Source organism: Mustela nigripes, chromosome 16 (assembly GCF_022355385.1).
Source record: "Mustela nigripes isolate SB6536 chromosome 16, MUSNIG.SB6536, whole genome shotgun sequence".
Lineage (NCBI taxonomy): Eukaryota > Metazoa > Chordata > Mammalia > Carnivora > Mustelidae > Mustela > Mustela nigripes.
In genome coordinates this window covers 20,140,230-20,163,193 of record NC_081572.1, presented here as the reverse complement: position 1 = coordinate 20,163,193, position 22,964 = coordinate 20,140,230, and the positions used below count along the sequence as shown (strand labels likewise).

Sequence of the window (22,964 nt, the reverse complement as noted above, 5' to 3'; positions counted from 1 at the left end):
TGCTATGTTCTGAGAAGGAATCAGAACTCTGAGTTCCATTCTGGCCTTTCTGGTTGCTGTGGGGTATACTTGTCAAGGTAGATCTTACTTAGCAGTTTATTGGCTTGATCTGTGGCTCATTCAGAACACCGCATGTGGGCCTCTATTTGCACTCTGGCCCCTGCTGCTGGTGTCCAGGAGGAAGGATGGCTCAGTGGGATCCCTTGGGGCTGGGGAGACTCTGGATCCCTTGGGGCTGGGGAGACTCTGGCTCCCAAGCTCTCCGGGCAGGAGGTCGGTCAGGCCCTGCCGGCAGCAGGAGCGCAGAAAATGGTGCAAGGCCCCTGGGCAGGGGGAGTGGGAGCCCTGTATCCGCTTTTTGTACTGCCCTTTGTCCAGGGGCGGAGCCCGGGGCGCCAGAGACCGCCCACAGCTGGGTCCTGAGGGTGTGTGCCCAGCCAGCCCGAGAGGGGGATGGCTCTTAATTACAGAGGTAGCTCCCAAGACATTTCACTGCAAGGCCTGTGGGCGGGGATGGAATGTCAGAAAGAAAACAGGGAGACCAGAAAACAGAGATAGGAGGGCCAGAAATAGCACAGGCCAGGGGTAGATACCAGGGGCTGGAGGTGGTGGTGGATGGAGAGGCTGGAAGAGGGTCAGGACCTCTCCAGAGAGTGACTACCCCCTACTCGGTACCCCCAATCCCCGCCAACAAGGTGTGATTCCATAATTTTAGGAACCCAACAAGATGGGCTCCAAGCACTGAGATTGTATTCTTGAGATGTGCCTCCCAGGCTTTCTGCGCAACTCCCTCCCCCTGCCTAGAGTTTGGGCGGGGAGGGGGGGGGAGACGCAGCAGGGGGAACCTTGCCACCTGAGTCACCCCTCTCACTGCTCCTGGCCTGGGCGACTCCTGGAACAGGCTGACGCAGCTGAGGCCCCACCCGCCTGCCAGCAAGCTGGAAGAGATTCCTGCCCTTGATAGGCACCATTCTCGTGGAGAGGGTGCCCCTCCCCTGGCACACGCGTGTGCAAGCGTGCGCCCTCGCGTACACACACACACCGATGACAGAATTTCTCCCCCACCTGTGGAGAGTCCTTGGGAAATGGAAGAAGAAACAATCAGAGCCTCCTTCCTTGCATATACAGGGAAACTGAGGCTAGAACCAGGAAAGGAACGTCTCCAAGGTCACACGAGCAAATTCCTGGCAGAGCTGGGACCTGAACCTTGTCTCCTGCCCCCCAGCCCACGGGTCCCACCAATCTACGTCTTCTCTACCTCAGCAAAGTTGGGGTGCCGTGTATATATTACGGGGAGATGAGAACCAATTTCGTGGGAAGTCACCTTGTGGTGTGACTTAAGGAAAAAAACATCGGGATTTGAGAAATGGGGTTGGGGGGCCAGGGGGCCTTGCTGGACTGTCCCACCCTCCCCCGGGGCTGGAAAATCTCGGCTTAGGAGGGCACCGTCCAAAGCCACAGTCCGTGGATTTCGCAGAGACCTTTCCCCCACCTCCCCGGACTCCAGTCTCTGCGCCCCAGACACCAGCAGGGCAGGATCTGCGTCTAGGGCTTGGAGCCCCCACCCCACCCCCTGCTACGTGAATCCCTTCTTCCCCAGTCCTATCTGTGGCCACCGGGGAATTTGAGAGTTGAGATCCCTGAATATTTCATCGGCACCTCAGCCTTCAGTTGAAGGAGCAGCCAACTTACAGCTCATGGATAATTTATGGCGCCGGCGGGGAACCTGGAAGTGGTGAGGGGGAGGGGCGGGCAGCGTGGGGGCAGGCGAAGCCTGGATTGGGCGGGCGCTGAGGGTGCTGGACAGAGGCCAGGTCCTCGGGAAGTTTGCATGTGTGCGTGTGCGCCTGTGTAGGGAGGGGGGCGCTCCAAGGCCTGGGACATTTCCATTTTTGAGGATACCAATGTATTAACAACAACAAAAAAAAGGCAAAACCCCATAACCACCACCAATAACCAGGTTCGTCAAAATAATTGTGCTAAAGGTTAAAGTCACGCGACAAGCATTTTCTGACTTCATTCCTAACCCTGTGTCTCTGGAACTGTGAGCATAACCTCATTTGGAGATACCGAAAGCTTTTTTGTTGTTTGTTTTAAGATTTTACTTTTAAGTAATCTCTACAGGCAATGTGAAGCTGGAATTTACAACCCCAAGATCAAGAGTCACCTGCTTCACAGGCTGAGCCAGCCAGGCGCCCCCCAAAAGCTTTTAATGGTATATCCTTCATGCCTGTGAGGTCTCTAAAAGGCCCCTGCTCCCCACACCCACCAGGGCCAGGGAGAGAGGCCAGACTCGCCACTCAGACTGGAGGGACTTCTCTCCTTCCTTGCTTCCTCCAGGAAGACCTCCAGGATTTAGCCAAGGGGTCAAGGGAAAAGGAAGGCATCTCCCGTGGCAGCTCTTCACTGTGCTCCAAGAACATAAAATCCCACTCTTCTCCTAAAAGGAAGGATGAAAAAGGTGATCCCAAATGGAAAATGTCAAGTTCTCCTTGACTCTTCATTGGGAGTGACTTCCCTTAGTGAGTTCTTCCCCAGATTCAGAGGATTAAATATATGTGTCTTGGGGGGGATGGTAAGAAAGCAGGCATGTTCTCCCCCTTACCTCATTTTCCCCACCTGAGTCATGGGTGTGAGAGGCACTCCCACCCCAAGGGCTGACTGGGGGACAGAAGAGATGCTATCCAGGTGCCTTGGCGCCTAGTGGGACCCAGGCTGGTGGTGATTACAGGTGATGTGTCCACAGGTTGGCCTGGGGCTGGCTCTGGTGGGCAGCCCTAGGCCCCGACATAGTCCCACCTAATCCCTGAGTCATCATGGGACTAGCCTCTCTGAGCCTCAGTTTCCCCATCCATGAAGGTAGAGCCATCTGCCAAGGCTGTCCTTGGAGAGGAGTGGGAGAACTGGATAAAGACCCCAGAGTGGGGACCTGCAGTCAGATTATGCTGCTGTCGCTGGTGCTAACACAGGGAAAGGGTCCTTCTCTGTCCCCAGGGGAGACCCTACTCTCCTGGAGAAAGGGGAAAACCAGGGTGGGACTTTAAGAACTATTGCTCAAACCTAAGGGGAGATTTCTTCCCTTAGAATTTTCTGGAATTTTGGAAGAGGCTGTAGGACTTTCCCCCTCCACTGGCCCTCACTTCTCAGGATTCAAGAAGGTGCTGGTCTAAGTGACCCCGGCAAGTCTGTCCCCAGGCTCCCTAACATGGGCTGGAGGTGGCGGGAGGTGGGGGAGGGCAGAATCTGGTATTGGGGCTGAGGCAGAACTTGACTGCCTGCTCTTCCTTGCCCCTGCCTACCCCCTTACTCCCTCCCTTCAAGAACTCCTTGTCTCACTCAGTAAGCTCAGTAAGCTCCTCCCCTGCTCTATTTTTCCACACAGCTGGCTCCAAAGCCAACACCTCCCTCTCTTTTCTCTGAGCAGCATAGATCCGGGGGAGAAGAGCCTCAAACCCAGCTCAGCTATCACTCAATCTGGGGAACCTGGGACACGTTGCTTCCCATTCCTCGGCCTCACCTGTAGCAGAAGGGAACTGAGGCCTATGTCACAAGTACCTTTAAGACCAAGTACCCAGGGACGCCTGGGTGGCTCAGTTGGTTGAGCAGCTGCCTTCAGCTCAGGTCATGATCCCAGCATCATGGGATCGAGTCCCACATCGAGTCCCACATCGGGCTCCTTGCTCCACAGGGAGCCTGCTTCTCCCTCTGACTCTGCCTGCCACTCTGTCTGCCTGTGCTCGCTTGCGCTCGCTCTCTCTCTGACAAATAAATAAACAAAATATTTAAAAAAAAAAAAAAAAAAAAAAAAAGACCAAGTGCCCAGCACATGGTGGGTACTCAGGACACTGTAGAAGTAACATTTACTTTAGGACGGGGTCTTTCTGGGTCCAGCCACCTCTGTGGCCTCTCAGCCTGGCCCTATTGTGTGAGGTCACCATGCCCAGTCCCTTTTAGGCCTTCCCTCACCTTCTACCCATTATACTACAGATGCTATGACTGATGAGGTGCTGGGTGGGGTGTTGGGGGGCGGGGTAAGGAGGGACCAGGTGAGACAGATGTGGAGGAGGCGAGGGTGTCTGCAATGGGTGGGGTTGGGAGAATGGGCTAGAGGGCCCACGCTGGGACTCGGTCTCACCGGTTTGGGGACCTGGCCCGGCACTGGGGAGACGCTGGCATCAGGAAAAGGCGGGAGGGGCTGACGGTTGCCTAGAAGAGGAGAGCTGAGTAAGGGACACGGGGCTGCAGGGCCTGGGCCACAGAGCACTCCCCATACACACACACTCTGCCTCCCCACCACACACTCAGACATGCCACTCTCAGATGCACACTCTGACACACACAACACACTTCTTAAATGGCATCCCCTCAGCTCTCCCAGTTCCTCCTCTCCAGCTCTATTTTTCTGATTTATCAGACTAACCATATAATTTATTGATTATAGCATTTATTTTTGGGGCACCTGGGTGCTCAATCAGTTAAGTGTCTGCCTTCAGCTCAGGTCCAGGGTATCAAGTCATGAATATGGCTCCCTGTTCTGCAGGGAGCCTGCGTCTCCCTCTCCCTCTGCCCCTCCCCACCGCTCCTGTGCTCTCTCTCTCTGCTCTAATAAATAAATAAAATCTTTTTTTAAAAGATTTTATTTATTTATTTGACAGAGATCACAAGTAGGCAGAGAGGCAGGCAAGAGAGAAGGGGGTGGGAAGCAGGCTCCCTGCTGAGCAGAGAGCCTAATGTGGGGCTTGATCCCAGGACCCTGAGATCATGACCTGAGCCAAAGGCAGAGGCTTTAACCCACTGAGCCACCCAGGCGCCCCTAAATAAATAAAATGTTTAAAAAAAAAAAAACAAAAACATCCATTGTTTATCGCAGGTCTCTGCTGGAAGGCGAGCTCCGTGAAGGCAGGGTGCTTGGCCTGCTTTGCCCACTGTTGTATGCCCAGCACCTACACCGTGCTCAGCACATAGTAGGCGCTCGATTAATACTTACTGAGTGAGTGAACCCCTTCAGAAATACATTCATGAAGGCACCCACTCTCCTGGCCCCGCGTGCAGAATCACGCTCGGTCCCTGTGAAACTGCCACAGACATCCTCAGACGCGTGCACGGAGGCCCAGGCTCACACCCAGACCCACACATCCACGCAACACGCGAGCACACAGACTTTCTTGCTCCTGCACTCACACCCTCTCAGACTCACACCCAGCTGTCCAGATTCCAAAGCTCCTACTCACAGCAGGCACGCTCCAGCACGTCCCAGTGCCCCACCCTCTGAAGTGCCAGCCCCTCCCAGAAACAGGGGGCGGGGCATCCGTGGAGGCTGAAGACACCGCAGCTCCAAGGGGGTGCGGAAGCGCAGCCCCGCCCAGGCCCCCCGCACAAGGGAGCTCTGACCAGAGGCTCCCCCTGCAGACCCCACCTATGGGAGAGAGGGAGTGAGGTCACCGGTGCCTTCAGCCTTGACCCAGCCCTGCTCCAGACTGACTCTGGCCTTCTTGTCCTGGTCCCCACCAGAGACCCAGGGGCGGGGTCTGGGGTGAGGCAGAGAGTCCTCCTGGTCACAGACCTGGGGAGGGCCCAGGCCAGGTCACCTGGCACACCTGTGGGGAGAACAGGGGTGTGGGCTTCCCAGCATCGTCAGCTCCACCCTCCGGTAGGAAGAGAAGCTTCCTACACCACCCTGCTCCCTGGGAGGCCTGAACCATGGGGAGTCGCGCAGAACTGTTATCTGCCGGGCCCCAGCCCAGGGTCCCTTTCCAGAGAGGCCCCTTTTGCACCCTCCCCCACGCTGGACAGTGGGAGAGGACATGGGTGCAGCACAGCCACCTGGAGACACCCTCGTCTCCGCACCTCCAGACTCTTGACCCCCTAGAGCTGATGGGAGATTGGGCAAGAGGATCTGGCAGTTCCACCGCCACCACGAGATCTCAGGTCATCAAAATGTATCCCTAGGGCCCCTCTGGCGCCCGAGATTGGGCCCCAGACTCTGCTCAAGAATGGGAGACTGGACATGCTTGCTCATACCCTCGAGCACTTGGGTCAGGAAATGCCTAGAAAGTAAGAACATGGAAATGTCCTCAGCCCCCTCCCCATGCTCATCACACTCCCCGAGGGAAGCAGTGCTGAACCAGGAAAATATAGGACATCCCATTTTAGAAATCTGAAATCACGCCTTCCAGGGACTGAGGAAGGAACTGCGTGCTCACGCCCCCTGGTGGGCGGATCTGCAATTGCACTCTGCTCTCAAAACAAAAAACAAAAAAAACAAAAAAAAAAACCAAAACCAAAACCCAACCCTGCGCAGGGTTTGAGGCCAAACTCTTTCCCCCTTGCCCACCCCATATTTACACAGGAGGGGAGATGGATGCAGAGGGAGGGAGGGAAGGACGCACACCCTCAGCCCAGGGGAGACCGGACTCCAGGTACTGCGGTTCATTCAACAAGAAACATTTATTGAGCACGTGCTGCCAGCGGGCCAGGAACGACTGGACTCCTGGCCCAGTGCTCTTTGTGACACCAGCTGCCCCCCTGCGGTCTCTGAAATCCAGGCTGAGATCCAATTTGGAGGAGCAGGAATCTTCTCCTCCAGGAGACTGTCCAAGTGAGGAGAGCACCGGCGAGGAGGAGAGGCTGTCAGCAGCTGGAGCACCACCGTCCTGTGGCCCAGAGACCCTGAGAAGGCACAGGACGGACCTGGGGAGCAGCGCTCACAGCTGGGGTGGGATGAGGCCTGGTCAGTTATGTCCATTTTACATTTTTAATAAATAGTTCTTGCTGCTGCCCAGGCTGGTGTGGGCGGTACCATTGGGCCCAAGTGTCCCCAGCTCTCGAGGGGTGCAAGGCTGGTCCTCTTCTCATGCTAGTTCAGGCTCCAGCTCTGGAAAGGAAAGGAGGGAATACCAGGTTAGCCCCCCACTTGCTCCCAACAAGCATCTGGGTGCTGTCCTGCAGGGCTGGAGACAGGCAGGAGGGGGGCTCCCTGGGGCAGGTCTCAGCTGGGTCCCCACTCCAGAGAGGAAGCCACCCCCCTCACATACAAGGTGGGACAGGGTTGGCTAACAGGCTAGAAGTCCCCAGAGGAGGGTCCCAGCACCCCAACTGCCTCTGCTGCACAGTACGCGGATCCTTCTGGGGCCAACCTCCAGCCCAGGTTACAGCCCCACCCTCCCCCGGGACTTGAGTCACTGACCGGCCTCTGCCTCGTCCCCCTTGGCATCAGGCTCCTGCCACCAGTCAGCATAGATGCTCTCCTCGTAGTCCCCCTCCCCCTCGAACTCGGCATCTGAAGGCAGGTCCTTGGGCTCCACGGGTGGCACTGTCTCTTCCAGCTCCATCTAGAGCAGCCGGAGGGTGGGGAGAGAAAAAAGGTCACGACAGGTGCAAACCCAGACAGGTTCCTCTCCTGGATGAGCCCCACTCCTCCCCACACCCGCCACCACCCCATCTCAGTCTCCAAAGCCCCCATCTTCCCCAGTCTCGAGATTCCACCAGGGACCTATCTGAGGGTTTCTCCCACAGGGTCCCACTCCCAGACGGCTGCTCCCGGAGCCGATGCTCCCCGAGCAGACTAAGTGGTCCCTTTCCATGGCCCTCCGCTGAACCAGGAATTCCACAGTGGATCTGCTAGTCCACGGGTACCGTGTGCTCATGCGATTTCCTGGCCAGGAACACGATTACTGCCCCCCACCACCCCGTGGCTGGATAATGTCTGGATAGCTCCCGCTGACCTCGCTGATGCCACGCGTCAGCTCCGGGATGCATCCCTGGCCCATAAGCCCATTGGATCTGGAGCTCTCCCCTGGTGGCCAACGCCGACCTCTCCTGAGCACTGCTGGTGCCTCCCCAGCTAGACTGCAGGACGCTCAGGGCAAGTGCTGTGCCTTTCATCCCCTTGCCACAGCCCCACAGTGTCCGGCAAAGAGCAGGCCACGAATAAAGAGTCATCAAAATGGCACCATTCACTGAGCACCTGTACTAAGTGCTTTCCACACTTGACCTCGTTTCATTGTCACGAGAACGGTGTGACGTGGGTATCATCTCCCCCCCGCAAGATGCAGGAATGGAAGTTCAAGAGCTATTTGAGACTTGCCTGGAGGCTGCCCACCTGGTGAATGGCGGGGCCTTGTCTAGCTGTTGCCAAGGCCAGGGTGCAAACTGGGACCCCCTGCCCTGGTATATGATGAGTAGGCAGATGGGTGAGTGAGCAAAGCGGGTAACGAATATATCGGCCCCAAGCACAACACCGCACCAAAATTCAGACTCTCGAACCCTCGTTCAGAATCAAGGTACCACCCTGTAGTCCTTCCTTCCTGGCATCCTGCGTTGGTTCATTCACCGGTTCATTCAAACTGTTTCTCAATGCCAGCTCTGTGGCAGGTGCTGTGGGACAGCTGGGAATAACGTGGTCCCCCATCCCCGAGCCCAATCCTCTGGGAGATTGGCTGGAGAAGGGGGCTGGGAATGAGATGGACCAGCACTGCAAATCACACCAGGCCCGGGGAGGCACAGAGGGTCAGAGCTGGCACTGAAAGCCCAGAAGACAGAGCCAGGGCAAACAGGGAGGGCTTCCTGGAGGAGCTTCCACTTGAGCTGGGCAGGGGAGTTGGTGGGCAAGACACATAAAGAAGGGGAGCATGAGAACACTGACTGGGGAGAGGAGGGACACGTGAATCTCTCCCTTGCCTCACAGCAGCTGAATGCCAGGAGGTGGGGCTGGGCTTTGGCACAGCAGCCCCTCGGAAAAAGCTCAAGGGTCTCCATCATGGCCCAGCCTAGAGAGCAGGGGGCTGCTTACCTCATCATCTGACTGCAGGTACGTATGTGCAAACTCCAGCAGCTCCCGAAGCTCAGCGGTCTGGTTGTGGTAGAGCACGGCCTCCTGAGAGGAGGGGAGGAAGATGGGGTAAGCCAGACCCTGACGCCACATGGGGGAGGAGCCTAGTTTTTAGGATCTGGGGGTTCCCACCCTTTTTCGGCTCAAGGAGCAGGGGACAGGTATCAGCTCTCGTGCTGATGGAGAAAGCCACAGGTGCTTGGAATGTCGGGTTAAAGGAGAATTCTGAGGGTTCTATTAGAAAGAGTTCCCTAATCCATTAGCAACGTCTGCCACGCCTAAGGAAATCAAGGGTGGCATCATATGCCCCATGACTGTCAGTCTTGCCCTAAATTCCCAAGGGTTCCTTCATTGGTCCAAGTTAGGGAGTCCCTGGGGGTCTGCTGGCAGCAGAGAGAGGGACCAAGGTGGGGCGGAGAGCAGGCGAGGGGTAAGGAGCAAGATGGACAGGTATTTTGGGGCCTCCCACAGCCGGGGGTCTGTGCTGTCACGGTAGGTGGGACCTCTCCCAACATGCAGGTGAGGCCACATACTCAGAAAGGACCAGGAAGGTTCCTAGGCCCATTCAGCGGGTGGGGCTGGCCCAGGACTCCAACCACAATCTGTAGTCTTTTTTTTTTCTTTCCCATCCTGCTTTTCAAAGAAGCCAGGAGTTTTTTAATTGAACTGAGAGTGCCTCCAAAGGCCGTGCCCACCTCCCGGGGCTGGAAGTCCTCCTCCTGCAGGCCCCAGCGAGCCCGGTGGAAGCGGTAATACACCAGATTCTGCTGCATGACGCTGTCCTCAGGGTCGAAGAGCATGTAGCTGGCAGCGCTGCGGGCGGCCTGGCGCACGTCATTCACTGTGGGCAGGACAGGAGGGAGGAGTTGCCCTGCACCTCTCCACCTTCAGGGACAATGTCTTCCTAGCCCATCCCCATCTCCCAGCTCAGTCCTCACTGAAGCCTCACCGCGAGTATCATCCCCATTTTAGAGACAGGAAACCCAAGGCACAGAGAGGTTAGCTAGATATCCCAAACTCACACAGCTGGAGAATAATGGCACTGGGGAATGAGAGCCCGGCAGCCTGGCCCTCAACATATCTGCCGACCAAACCCATGAAGGGTCTCCTGGCCCCTTGGTCCTCATCTCCTCCAGCCCGACTCCAGCCTCCATCCAAATCCTGGCATCTTAACATTGTAGGAACACCGGACATCAACTGTCCCAGCCCCAGCTGATGCCCAGAATGTCCCCCAGACAAGGATAGCCGTAAGTCCCCATGCTACTTATTATCAGCCATGTGACTAATGGCCCCTTGCACTGTATGAGCCTCAGTTTCTTATCCGAAAAATGGGTCCAGTCATGTCAGCTGCCGGGAGGTGGTGGTGGGGGTTGGTCAAAGCATCAAGTGAGATAAACAGACATGGCAGGGCTTTGTAAATTGTCAAGTGCTGTGTAATTGTTGGCCTCCTGGTCATTTACCCAAGAGGTCCCTGAATTGTCCGAGGGCTGCTCTGTTCCTCCCCACCCTCTTGCCTGCCCGCCACCCCCAGCCTCCCCTCCCATCACCCAGGGTCCTCACATCAGAGGGACTGCTCCCCATGACTGACACTCCCAGTGCAGTGCTCTCTCTTCCCCCTGTCCCCCATCTCAAGCCCACCAGGAGGCTCACACTTGTAGTAGGCAAACTGCAGGTAGTGATACATGGTGGCCACGAACTTCTCCACGAAAAAGCCGCCCACATTGGGGGTCAAGTTGGCCTCACAGTCCACCTTGCACTGCAGGGACTCTGCAAAGAGATCTAGGGAGTGGGAGACTGAGGTGAGGAACCAGTGCTGGGCCAGCCCCTGCAATCATAGACTTTGCCTGAGTAGACTTCATTCAGCATACGAAGGGCAGTGCTAAGGGCGACTTACCAACCCCCCCCCAACCCTCACCCACAAACCAGAGGGAGCCAGGGCATTCTTTTTTTTTTTTTTTTTTAAGATTTTATTTATTTATTTGACAGAGAGAGAGAGATCACAAGTAGGCAGAGAGACAGGCAGAGAAAGGAGGAAGCAGATTCCCCTGGGAGCAGAGAGCCCGATGAGGGGCTCAATCCCAGCACCCTGGGATCATGACCTGAGCCGAAGGCAGAGGCTTTAACCCACTGAGCCACCGAGGCTCCCCAAGCCAGGGCATTCTGAGGCAGATGAGGTTTGGAGGTGGCACTGAAGCCTAGAGAGAGCAGCTCAGGACAGTCCTTTCTGCCCCTGCTGAGGGACCTCGCAGTGAGGGACCCCCAGACTAGGAGTGATTTCTGGCGCCACAAAATGCCTTCTGCACCCACCACCTTCACATCTTTGACCTCTGCCTGGAAGTCCTGTGATCCCCATGTCCCCAGATCCTTTGGGGATGTCATCACCTCTCCGCACCCATGCCCCACACTTAGGACAGTCAGGACTGTAGCCTGTCCCTCTCAGCCAACTGAAGTCTCCAGGGGAAGGTTAACCCCTTACTCCTCCTAACTGCCTACGAAGAACTTCCCAGGTGCTTCATTAAAGGGTATGGAGTGAATACTTGTGTCAAGGGGCTTTAGTTCTGGGAAGCAGGGCCCTGTGGGTGAGCTGGACATCCACAGGGGTCTGCAGGGGCTGGGGAGTACCTGCTATGGCTGGGTAGAAGTCCTTGAAGTCCACCTGCTCGTGGGCCCCCTCGCAGCCGGCCAGACACCGGGCAAAGACGGCCAGGTACTCTGCCAGGGCGCGCTCCATGTCCTCCGCGCTGCTTCGGAAGTCCCCGCTGTTGTAGATCTTCACAGCCCTGAGGAACACGGCCTGGAGGAGGGCAGGCCAGGGTCAGAGAGACCCCCCCCCCCCAATATCTCCCTTCCTCTAACAAGCGTTGGGGGCCAGCTCAAGCCCTCCACCCCACCTCGTAGGGCTGCGCCTCCAAGTCTGTGAGGGGCTCCTCGGCGGCGTCTAGCAGCCCCCGGTAGTAGCTGAGATACTTGGCGGTGAGCTCGTGCTTCGGGTTCTTCTGCAGGAACGTGTAGGCCGCGGCGGCCGCCTTCTCCAGCCGGTTAGCCTGCGGGGCGGGGTCAGAGTGGGTCGGGAGGGCCTGAGCCCGCAGTCCAGAGCGCATGAGTGGGCTTGACTGTCCCGGGTCGTGCGGCCGACTCTGCTTCCGACCTGCCAGAAACCGACCCCAGCTCCGAACGACACGACCCCACAGGGCAGGGGCTCCGGGGTGGAGGAGGCACCCCAGCTGCGGGCGGGGGTGGGGGGTAGGCGTGGTGGAGGGGAGCAGGCGAGGCGGCGGCTGGGGGGAGGATTCCGGGACTGGGGGCGCGGAGGGGCCGAGGGGCGGTGGGGCAGGACGGGAAGGGGGGGCGAGGCCCACCTTGAACAGCGCGTAGTGCAGGTACTGGTAGGGCAGGCGGCTCTGGAAGTCGCGCAGCAGCTGGCGCGGCGGGTAGGGCACCTGGAAGGCGGGCAGCGTCCTCTTGCAGCGCCGCAGGCAGGCAGCGCGTTCCAGGACGTGGCCGAAGAGCTGCAGCTCGCGGGCCCACTCGTCGCCGGGGCCGCCGTCGGGGCCGAGCGCGGGCCCCGAGGGTGAGCCGACGGGCGGCGCGGGGCCGCTGCAGTTGGCGTGGCAGAAGGCCTCGCTGTCCCGCAGCAGCCGGTGCAGCCGCAGCGCCGCCTCGAGGTAGCGCGCGCTCTCCCGCCAGCTCTCGCCCTCGTACTGCTCCAGCGCGTGCCCGTAGGCCGCGGCCAGGGGCATCAGGTCCTCGGGCGGGAAGCCTCGGAAGCTGTACTTCTCGTACTGCGCCGCGGCGCTGCCCAGCAGCAGCCACAGTAGCCCGCACGCCGCCCGCCCCATGGCCGCGCCGGCCGGCTGTCCCCCGGGCGGAGCAGACGTCAGGGCCCCGCGAGCGGCTGGGGGGGTTGAGGGGTAGGGGGGAGCCGGGGGGCGGGAGCCGGGGCCGGGCCGGCGCGCCCGCTGGGTCTTAGCGCCCGGCGCCGGGCGGGAAGGCGGGGTCGCCGTCTGGGTCAGCTCCCCGGAGGGGCAGAGTGGTGCCCGGAGTCCCCTACGTTGCCCGAGGTAGAGGGGGGGTGGTCTTCCGCTTGACAGCTGGTAAGCGGCTGGAGGAACGCTTCCCGCAGGGAGGGGAGTCCGCAAAGCTCCTCCCCACACAAGGACAATCCCCCACCTTAAGATCAAGAAGTTGAGCGAGCGCAGCCTCTTCCACTCTACCCAAACCTTGGCACCTGGTCTTTCCATTACAGAGTCCCTTCTGCTTCTTCTCCGCCCCTAGCCCTGATGAAGTCGCCCCTAGTGTCCCCTCCCCATCCCCGACCCCGGTCCGCTACCGGGAGGTGCACACCCGGCTTCACCCTCCACATAGCACTCTCGCCGCCGCCCACCCATCTCCATCCCCGCGCGGGGAGTCTTGGACGCCCAGCTTCAGCGACCCGGGGCCGCTGGTCCCCGGAGAGGCCATCCCTGGGGGCAGTGGGGGTCGTGGGCGGGGGCAATACCAAGGCTCTGGAGCCCCACGAGGTTCTGGAGCCCCACCAGCCACCTGGAGAGATTTGGGGGGTACCAGCGAAAGAAGGAAGGGATCCTTCAGCCCGGCCTTAGGACCCGGGGGCTCCGGAAAAAAAGACGCAGAACTTTTTTTTTCTTTCTTTCCTTCTTTCTTTCTTTTTTTTTTTTTTTAAATAGGAGTAAGCTCCGACTTCTCCGCTTTCCCGAACCTCCCTCCCTGGCCGGGCCCCTGGACGCTAAGCCCAGGGACAGCGGGAGGAGGGAAGCTGGAGTTCTTTGTGGTGCATTCTTGTGACTCCAGCACTCATTCTTGCCCCCTCCTCCTATTCCACCCTCGGTCTCCCGCCCCCCGGCCCGCCAGCTCAGTCTCCCCTGCCCCCCATTCCACGTGTACCAGCCAGGGCGGGGGTGAGGACTGAGGACAGGAAGGGGGGGAGCCTGCTCCGGGAGGAGCGGGGGAAGGAGTTTAGCGGCGGCGACTCCCTCGCTCGTCCTCACTGCCGGCCGTCCCAGCTCCAGGCACCATGTTCCCCGCGGTGTCTCCCAGCCACACCTTCCCCCGGCTCCCCCTGCTGCAGTTGCTGCTGCTGCTGGTGCAGGCCGTGGGGAGGGGGCTGGGCCGTGCTAGCCCGGCCGGGGGCCCTCTGGAAGATGTAGTCATCGAGAGGTACCACATTCCCAGGACCTGTCCCCGGGAAGTGCAGATGGGGGATTTTGTGCGCTACCACTACAACGGCACTTTCGAGGATGGCAAGAAGTTTGACTCGAGGTAATGGGTTGGGTGCCCCCAGACTCGCCACCCCCCTTAGGGCCAGGCTCTCTTAATTCTGGGGATCCCTTGTAGCCCCTTAGGCTGTGTCCACATCCCCTACTCCATAGTCTTCTAACCCCTAACACAGCACCCTGGGGATGGGGACTCCCAGACCTCCATCTTCCCAAAGACATCCTTGCCCTGGATTTCAAGCCCTCGCCTCTCAAAGGACCCCAGTTTCTTTTAGAACAAGCTCCCCATTTCCCCCCCAAGTGTTTGGTGATCTAGGCGAACTGTTCTGTTTAATCACCGGTGCTTTATTAAAGGCCTGGCAGGGAGGAGGTTCTGGTCCCCAGTGGTGGGGGGAAGGGCTTGGCCCCAGGCTGCATGTGAATTCTCCAGGGGTCTCAGCCTGGGACCCCTGCCCTTTCTACCCAGCCTGAATCTCTTCTGGTTCCAGCCCCAGGGTCTAGCGCCTTTGTAACCGGAAAAGAAGCAGTAGAACCTCTCTGGAGGTGGTGGTCAGTTTGAGCAGTTAGCCCTGTAGAGCCAGGGAGCATTAGAGTAAGACAGCACGATGGATTCAGGAGTGTAGGGCATAGCTCTGTGTAGGGACCCCAACTGTCTACGTGTCACATGGCCTGCCATTGACCTCCTGGGGTCCTTGGAGGGTTCTCTTACCCCTCTTTCGGGTCTCTCTTCACCCCTACCTTCCTCCATCTTAGCTCTACCAGGCCTGGGCTGCCGCCCATCTTGCCAGCCTTGGCATGTGAGAGATGGGCTTCTGGTCTGATTGGGCCTTTGATCGGCTCTGGCAAGCCACTTTTGTTGGGGGAGACAGGGCAGGACTGCACGCCAGGCTGGGTTAAACCTCGGGTCCCAGTCACACAGCATATCCCAAGAAGTCAATCCCACTTAGACCCCTTCCCAAAACACGCAACTCAGCCCACAGGAAATTAGTGGCCTTGGCTTTGGAAGGCAGGCAGTATACAGAGTAAGAACATGAACTCCAGAGTCCAAGACCCCAGATTCCTGTCCAGCCTGTGACCATGGACAAGGAATTTCTCCACTTGAAGCTTCGTGTTCCTTATCTGAAAAATGGAGGTTAAAAACAATCTGGAAAATTAAGTCCTCCCTTCCTAAGACTGGTAACAGGGCTCAAGTAAGATGATGAATGAACACAAACTTTGCTCAGTGCCTACCGATCCGAAAGCCAGTGGAGGGCACGTTAATCTTGACTCTGGGGAGGACTGGGTGCTCTGATAGTTTTTAACTGGAAGAAATTTTGTGCAGGCTTGGGCCTCACAGCAGCACTGTGAAGGACTCAGCTCAGTGGGCAGAATGAGGTATGGCCTGTGGCCAAGAGCACAGCCCAAGTAGGGGAGGGGCGGGGAGCAGGCCATGACTTCCATGATGGGACTCTGGGAGCCTGGCTGGTCCCAGTTTGTGCAGTGCTGAGCTTGGAAAACTTTCCTAACCCCTGGTTCTTAACCCCTTGGATCAAAATAAAAATCTCTTGGGGCACCTGGTTGGCTCAGCTGGAAGAGTATGCAACTCTTGATCTTGAGGTCTTGAGTTCGAACGCCTTGTTGGAGTTAGAGATTACTAAAAAAATTAAATAAACTTAAAAAAAATGAAGTGACTTTTAAAAAAAATTTAAATAAAAATCTTGGGGTGCCTGGGTGGCTCAGTGGGTTAAAGCCTCTGCCTTCAGCTCAGGTCATGATCCCAGGGTCCTGGGATCAAGCCCCACATCAGGCTCTCTGCTCAGCAGGGAGCCTGCTTCCCTTCCTCTCTCTCTCTCTCTCTGTGCCTTCCTCTCTGCCTACTTGTGATCTCTCTCTCTATCAAATAAATAAATAAAATCTTAAAATAAAATAAAAATCTCAGGGGAATTGTTTGCCTTCAGCTCAAGTCATGATCCCAGGGTCCTGGGATCGAGCGTAGTGGGGAGCCTGCTTCTCCCTCTCCCTCAGCCTGCCACTCCCGCCTTGTGCTCCCTCTCTGTTAAATAAATAGGTGGAATCTTAAAAATAAATGAATAAGTAAATAAAGAAAAAAATCTCCCACCCTCCCTTAACTGGTGACAGATGCTGACTGGATCTATCATTCTGCTCTTCTTGTAATGTATGTCAATTAAATGTCGAATCACTATGTTGTACAACTGAAACTAATAATCATATTGTATGTCAATCATACTTCAATAAAACAATTAATAAATAAAAGTAAGAGAAAAACAAATAAAGGCCACAGCAATTTTAAAACAGGCCTTTCCGGGGCGCCTGGGTGGCTCAGTGGGTTAAGCCTCTGCTTTCGGCTCAGGTCATGATCTCAGGGTCCTGGGATCAAGCCCCATGTCGGGCTCTCTGCTCGGTGGGAAGCCTGCTTCTCCCTCTCTCTCTCTGCCTGCTTCTCTGCCTACTTGTGATCTCTCTCTCTCTGTCAAATAAATAAATAAAATATTTTAAAAATAAATAAATAAATAAATAAAACAAGCCTTTCCCAAACTGGAAACCAATCCCTACCCTCCGTGAGCTCTGCTGCCTCCTCCTTTCCTTGGAAAATTGATGGTGTGGCAGCACGAACACGGAGTTCACTAGACCAAGGGACCTTGGGCAAGTCAGTTAGCCTCTCCCCTCAAACTTCATCATGAGAAAAATGAAAACCCTAACGTCCAGTTCACAGGGGAAAGAATGAAATAAAGGAAAGGAAAGGAAAAGGCCAAGGATTTCATCTGGTTGGTTGTAAATGCTCAATGGGCCTCCTCCCCTTGGTGCCACACGCAGCCCTCACCTCTGCTGCACAGATACCCCGCCCCCACCCCCCCAACAGTCCCATCTACCCCCATCCCCCGTCCTAGGCACATAAAAGCCCCCAGCCTCCCTCAGGGGCTTCCCTGTGGAGAAGACAGGACCTGTGGAGAAGACAGGACCTGTGGACGCACACCTGTGGAATGGGAGGGGGACTGAGTGTATGTGTGCCCCTGCGCAGAGGCCGCCGTACCCCAGCTGTTTCCTCCCTCCTCCAGCTATGACCGAAGCACCTTGGTGGCCATCGTGGTGGGCGTGGGGCGCCTCATCACCGGCATGGACCGGGGCCTCATGGGCATGTGTGTCAACGAGCGACGACGTCTCATTGTGCCCCCCCACCTGGGCTATGGCAGCATTGGTGTGGGTGAGAAGGGTTGGGGCCCAGGCATGGGGGTGAAGGAGAGCAGGAGGCAGCATTCTGGAACCCAAAACCAAAAAAACTGAAGCTCAGAGTGGGAGCGTGACTCGCCCAAGGTCACACTGCACAGGCAGTGGGAGTCGTGGCAGGTCTGAGACCAGAGTTTCTGTCTCCTGCCCCTGGAGTGGGAGAACAGGAAATGACAGGGCCCTGGGTAGAATCGAAGCTTGACTGGGGAGAAGGGGAGCCAGGGTGGGGGGCGTGGGCAAGCGGGACTTTCAATGTCTATTGAACCCACCTTGCTGGAGCTGGTGCAACTGTGGCTCCGCCTTTGCCACCAGCTAAGGCTAGAGGGAGTCCTGGGGCCCCAGGGGCTGTGGCGTTTGGAGGGTTCCTGGAGGCTGCCCCAAATACTAGCTGTGGTTGTTGGACTCCCACAGCGGGGCTCATTCCCCCTGATGCCACCCTCTACTTCGATGTGGTCCTGCTGGATGTGTGGAACAAGGCAGACACTGTGCAGGTGAGCACCTTGCTGCACCCAGCCCACTGCCCCCGCACTGTCCAGGACAGCGACTTTGTCCGCTACCACTACAATGGCACCCTGCTGGACGGCACCGCCTTTGACACCAGGTAAGGGCTGGAGGGAGTCCTGGGGCCCTAGGGAATAGAGTATGATGGGGAAGGTGTCCGGGGCCCAGCCTGCCTCTCCCGTCTCCTGCAGCATCACCTCTACCTCATTCTCTGCAGCTACAGTAGGGACAGCACTTATGACACCTACGTTGGCTCTGGCTGGCTGATCAAGGGCATGGATCAGGGGCTGCTGGGCATGTGTCCTGGAGAGAGAAGGAAGATCATCATCCCTCCATTCCTGGCCTATGGCGAGAAAGGCTATGGTGAGGACAGACAGGGACTTGGGGATTCCCCAGAAGAGGGCTGCCACATACAGTTGTTCAGGTTGTGTACTGCACAAGGACACTCAGCCAAGGAGGCCCATAGAGATGAAATCTATCTTGGTGATGATCTCCTTAAAAAACGGTGCTTTATTCTGATTCACACGCAATCGATATGGGCTGGTGATGGTCTTGGGAAGATCCAGCTCACGCCTCACTTGGGAAGGGTCTCTGGAGAATAGAATTAGCATCTTTTTGCAAGGTGCTCACATAGGCTTTCCTGAATGGAGAAGGAGCTGTGGTTTGCTCTCCACTTGTATGGTTCAAGCCTATCCCTTCCCCAGGGACTGTGATCCCCCCGCAGGCCTCCCTGGTCTTCCACGTGCTCTTGATTGACGTCCACAACCCTAAGGACACTGTCCAGCTGGAGACGTTGGAGCTACCTCCTCGCTGCGTCCGGAGAGCGGTAGCTGGAGACTTCATGCGTTACCACTACAACGGGTCCCTGATGGACGGCACCCCCTTTGATTCCAGGTCCCGGGGACTCCTGAAGAGGGAAGGTGGGGGTGGGGAGGAGGGAGGAGGAAGCTGAAGCAGGATCTGAGGACGGGGCCCCCACAACCCCAACAGCAGCTAGGGGTTGCTCCGAGCTGCGGAGAAGAGGGGGTCAGGGTGCACTTCTGACTCCCTTGCTGACCCTCCCCGCCTTACAGCTACTCCCGCAACCACACCTACAACACCTATGTGGGGCAGGGTTACATCATCCCCGGGATGGACCAGGGGCTGCAGGGCGCCTGCATAGGGGAGCGCCGGAGGATCACCATCCCCCCCCACCTGGCTTATGGGGAGAACGGAACTGGTAGGCATGCCCCTGTGCTCCCAGTCACCGCCTTATTCCTCTGCAGTCTGTTCCCTGACATCCCAGCCACTGCTCTGCCCCTCTCTCATCCGCCCACCTCCTGCCACACAGACTCGGTCCTTTCCTCCAGGGGCAACCCCCCCCCCCCACTTCTCCCTTCCATCCTGGAGAAGGGCAGCAGACTCCTGAGTTTGGGGAGGCGGGGTGGTTATGGAAGAACAGAAACAGTGTAGTCCTAGGAAGCAAAGAGACGTGGACTTGTGCCCCAGCTTTGCTGGAAGCCTCAGTGTCCTCACCAGTAGAATGGGACTAATCACACTGACCAGCAGGGTAAGTTACTGGGAGATTGCAAGAGCTTGTGTATAAAGGGCTTTCTAACTGGCGTGGCCCTTCCTTCCCTGCCCCTCACCCTCCACAAGAGGGTATTAGAAGAATCGACCCTGGGGACAAATACTCCTTCCCATCCTGGCTTGAAAACACAGGACTGGGTAGGGGGCCTCTGTGGAGGCCCGAGCAGCCCCTTCTGGATTCCAAGCCTATCCACTCCCCGTTTTGGCTCCAGGAGACAAGATCCCTGGCTCTGCTGTGCTGATCTTCGATGTCCACATCATTGACTTCCACAACCCTGCGGATCCTGTAGAAATCAAGATTCTGTCCCCGCCCCCAGAGACCTGCAATGAGACGGCCAAGCCTGGGGACTTTGTTCGCTACCACTACAACTGCTCCCTTCTGGATGGCACCAAGCTCTTCTCCTCGTGGGTCCGGGGCGGGGCCAGGGCTGGGCAGGTGGGTGGGCCCAGGTGCTGGGAGTCCTCCTGATCACCCCCAAGGGTACTTCTTCCCTAAGTTCCCGTCCAGCGAGCGAGTGTGGTGGGGGAGCTTGAGGAGCTGAGGTTCCTGCCTTGTGGGCTCAGGGAGGGTGAAGCCAGCCGTCTAGGGGAGCCGCTGGCTCCATTTGTGGAGCGGAAACCAAAGCCAGGGGCGATGAGCCCTCCAGGCCACGCTTTAGGGGCAGTGGCTCCGTGAGGAGGGCATTCTCCCTCTGAACTGGGGGGGTCCGGGGGTGGGGTGGGACGATGGGATAACAGCTGGCCGGGGACAAGGATGGGCACTGACCCAGGAATCTGCTCTCCCCCCAGCCACGACTACGGTGACCCCCAGGAGGCTACTCTGGGGGCCAACAAGGTGATTGAGGGCCTGGACACGGGCCTGCAGGGCATGTGTGTGGGAGAGAGGCGGCAGCTCGTGGTGCCCCCGCACCTGGCACATGGAGAGAGCGGAGGTGAGGGGCTGACTGTCCTTGGGGGCTGGCGGGGGGAGTGCAGGAATCCCTCCCAGAGGTTCTGCAAACATCCCATGTGCCCGGCACAGGGAAACTGAGGCCTCTGGGCTGGGGAGCTCCCAGGGCAAGGCTGCAAGTCGGGCCAAGCCCCGGGCCTGATGGCGACGCCTTCCTTCTCCTCTTCTCCCTTCCCCGCCTCCAGCCCGGGGTGTCCCCGGCAGTGCGGTGCTGCTGTTCGAGGTGGAGCTGGTGTCCCGGGAGGAGGGGCTGCCCACAGGCTACCTGTTTGTGTGGCACGAGGACCCTCCTGTCAACCTGTTCGAAGGCCTGGACCTCAATAAGGATGGCGAGGTCCCCCCAGAGGAGGTGGGTGAGAAGTTCAGTCCTTCTAAGAACCAATCCCCCGCTGTCACCCCAGCACGAGCCACCATGTAGGTGGCATCGAGCAATGCAGTCCGTCTGCCATCCCATCTGCACCTGTTTCTGCCCCTGTGCCGGGTCCCTGTGCTTGAGCTCCCTTGTCCCTGCCTCTTCCTCATGCAGCCCATCCCCCCCACTGCCATCTGGCTCCTGGGGCCCTTCCCCAGGCCACCCACGGCTGCTCAGGTGAGACCCTCACTCCCTTCTCCTCTTGGCTCTCTGGGCTCCCAGTTCTCCACCTTCATCAAGGCTCAAGTCAGTGAGGGCAAAGGACGTCTCATGCCTGGGCAGGACCCGGAGAAAACCATAGCAGACATGTTCCAGAACCAGGACCGCAACCAGGATGGCAAGATCACTGTGGAGGAGCTCAAACTGAAGTCAGACGAAGACCAAGAGCGGGTCCACGAGGAGCTCTGAAGGGCGGGGGCCTGGGCCCGGGCCCAGATGCAAAGGCCCACTTCTGGGAGTTCAGTGGGCAGTGGGGCTGACCTCGTAAGAGTCCCCCTCCCCTGTGCTGGCATGATGTCTAGAAACATCTAAAACGTGGTCAGAGGAGACAACTCTGGTCTTCCCACCAGTCCCAGAGTAAAACCCACAGCACAGACCTCTACTCAGTTTTTCTCTTCTGACCCCAAACCCCTCCCTCACAAGTTTTGGAGTCACAAAGCCAAGCTGGCCATTGGCCGAGCCTGAGGGTTGAACAGGGCCATTACTGGCGTGTCACCCATACCTCCCCTCCACGTCACCGGACACTGAACAAGGCTGAGCTTGTCATTCTTTCATTTCCCCCAAATTTCCCTTTTTTCCATACTTTTCCTTGCCACCCCCAGCCACCCCCCTCCGGCCCCTATTCCTGTGTCATGGCAGCTCCCCAGGAACATGAACCAGGACTGACCAGACTCTCAGCCTCTCTCTCTCAACTCTGGCTGGCATCTAGGGAGGGCAGCGCCCCACCTGTCCCCTGCGTCCCCACACCTCCGCTGTCCACCCTCCTCCAGGCCAGTAGGGGCTGGAGTGACCTTGGGGTGCAGCATTCAGGGCTGGGCTTGTCATTGCCTTTCACCCCTAAAGGCGGCTGCTTTCTCTAAGGGACAGAGAAGGGGAAGAATATGAAGGGGTGGGGGGGGGCGAGGATAACTGCTTGGATGGCTATGACATCCTTGGTTCAGGGCTGAGATAAACTTGGAAGAAGGGCTCACTTGGGGTGAGAGGGGGGTAGGCGGAGCTCTGCATATTCAAAACACTAAATTGGTGTCGGATCCCTTTCTCCTTTGCACCAAATAAAAGACTAAACCAAAGGCCTCAGGATGTGCTTTTTTTTTTTTTTTTTAATATTTTATTTATTTATTTGACAGACAGAGATCCCAGGTAGGCAGAAAGGCAGGCAGAGAGGAGGAAGCAGGCTCCCCGCAGAGCAGAGAGCCCGATGTGGGGTTCGATCCCAGGACCTGGATCCCAGGACCTGAGCCGAAGGCAGGGGCTTTAACTCACTGAGCCACCCAGGCGCCCCAGGATGTGCTCTTTCCATGCAGGGAAGCCTTTGGACCCAAAGACTGGGGAAGAAAGGGGCACAAAGTAGACACTCGAGATCCTGGATCTCTGCCTCCTGCCTCCTTTGGCCTCATCAGGGCCCTCTCCATGGAGAGGAACCCCCTAACTGCAGGAGGGAGGGTGGGGAGTGAGCATTCATACAGGGACCTCCTGGGGGAGGGGTGGAGAGATGATCCCGGTCTCCCGACTGTCCCAACTGAATGGAAAGATGAGGTCCCTGACCTCAAACATGACCCAAGAAACTCAAGAATTAAATTAAGCGGCTCAGGTCGGATTCATCTCTCACATGTAGATTTGTTCCAATGCTCAGGGAGCCCCACCTCTCCCTGCTCCTGGCTGCCAGCCATCACCTCCGTCCTGATCCTCCCCCATCTGAAGCAAAGGTAACAGGGCCTCCATCTCCAGGGTCTTCAGGGAAGAGCTGCTCCAGCCAGCAGGCCAGCCACCTTCCCCTCTCCCGCCCAGCTAGAACAAAGATGACCTAAACCAGGAGGGGACAGGAGAGCAGGGGAGGCTTGGGTGACAGACTGATGGTCCTGGGCTCCCTGAACTGACCTGTCCCCTACGAGCACCCACTTCTTGCTCAGGATCCTGAGACATGGCTTTTCCCCACGGCCAATCACAGATACTCCTGGCCCCAAAGCATCCCAAGGGCACCTCAGGGTCTGACTGTGGCTGCCGATGGGCCTCCAATGGTAGCCACAA

At 57.6% G+C, this 22,964-nt stretch overlaps 2 protein-coding genes and 1 long non-coding RNA gene across 3 annotated transcripts; 1 reads left to right on the top strand and 2 right to left on the bottom strand.

Annotated features, from left to right (window-relative positions):
- Positions 1 to 2,135: 2,135 nt before the first annotated feature.
- On the bottom strand, positions 2,136 to 5,167 carry LOC132004128 (uncharacterized). The gene is made up of 3 exons (XR_009400422.1): positions 4,988 to 5,167; positions 4,136 to 4,206; positions 2,136 to 2,440 (listed from the first exon to the last, which is right to left on the bottom strand). It is a non-coding gene; the product is annotated as an uncharacterized LOC132004128 (long non-coding RNA).
- A 1,261-nt stretch (positions 5,168 to 6,428) lies between these two features.
- Positions 6,429 to 12,722, bottom strand: P3H4 (prolyl 3-hydroxylase family member 4 (inactive)). Its single transcript, XM_059380953.1, has 8 exons — positions 12,190 to 12,722; positions 11,722 to 11,874; positions 11,453 to 11,624; positions 10,481 to 10,609; positions 9,526 to 9,671; positions 8,792 to 8,875; positions 7,187 to 7,331; positions 6,429 to 6,874 (listed from the first exon to the last, which is right to left on the bottom strand). Exons 1-8 carry the CDS (start codon positions 12,667 to 12,669, stop codon positions 6,852 to 6,854), a joined length of 1,332 nt encoding a protein of 443 aa, XP_059236936.1. The 5' UTR covers positions 12,670 to 12,722; the 3' UTR covers positions 6,429 to 6,851.
- Positions 12,723 to 13,659: 937 nt separating this feature from the next.
- Positions 13,660 to 22,000, top strand: FKBP10 (FKBP prolyl isomerase 10). The gene is made up of 10 exons (XM_059380815.1): positions 13,660 to 14,107; positions 17,118 to 17,263; positions 17,698 to 17,887; positions 18,005 to 18,150; positions 18,492 to 18,681; positions 18,861 to 19,006; positions 19,569 to 19,761; positions 20,146 to 20,288; positions 20,491 to 20,654; positions 20,940 to 22,000. Exons 1-10 carry the CDS (start codon positions 13,863 to 13,865, stop codon positions 21,123 to 21,125), a joined length of 1,749 nt encoding a protein of 582 aa, XP_059236798.1. The 5' UTR covers positions 13,660 to 13,862; the 3' UTR covers positions 21,126 to 22,000.
- The last annotated feature ends 964 nt before the right edge of the window (positions 22,001 to 22,964 follow it).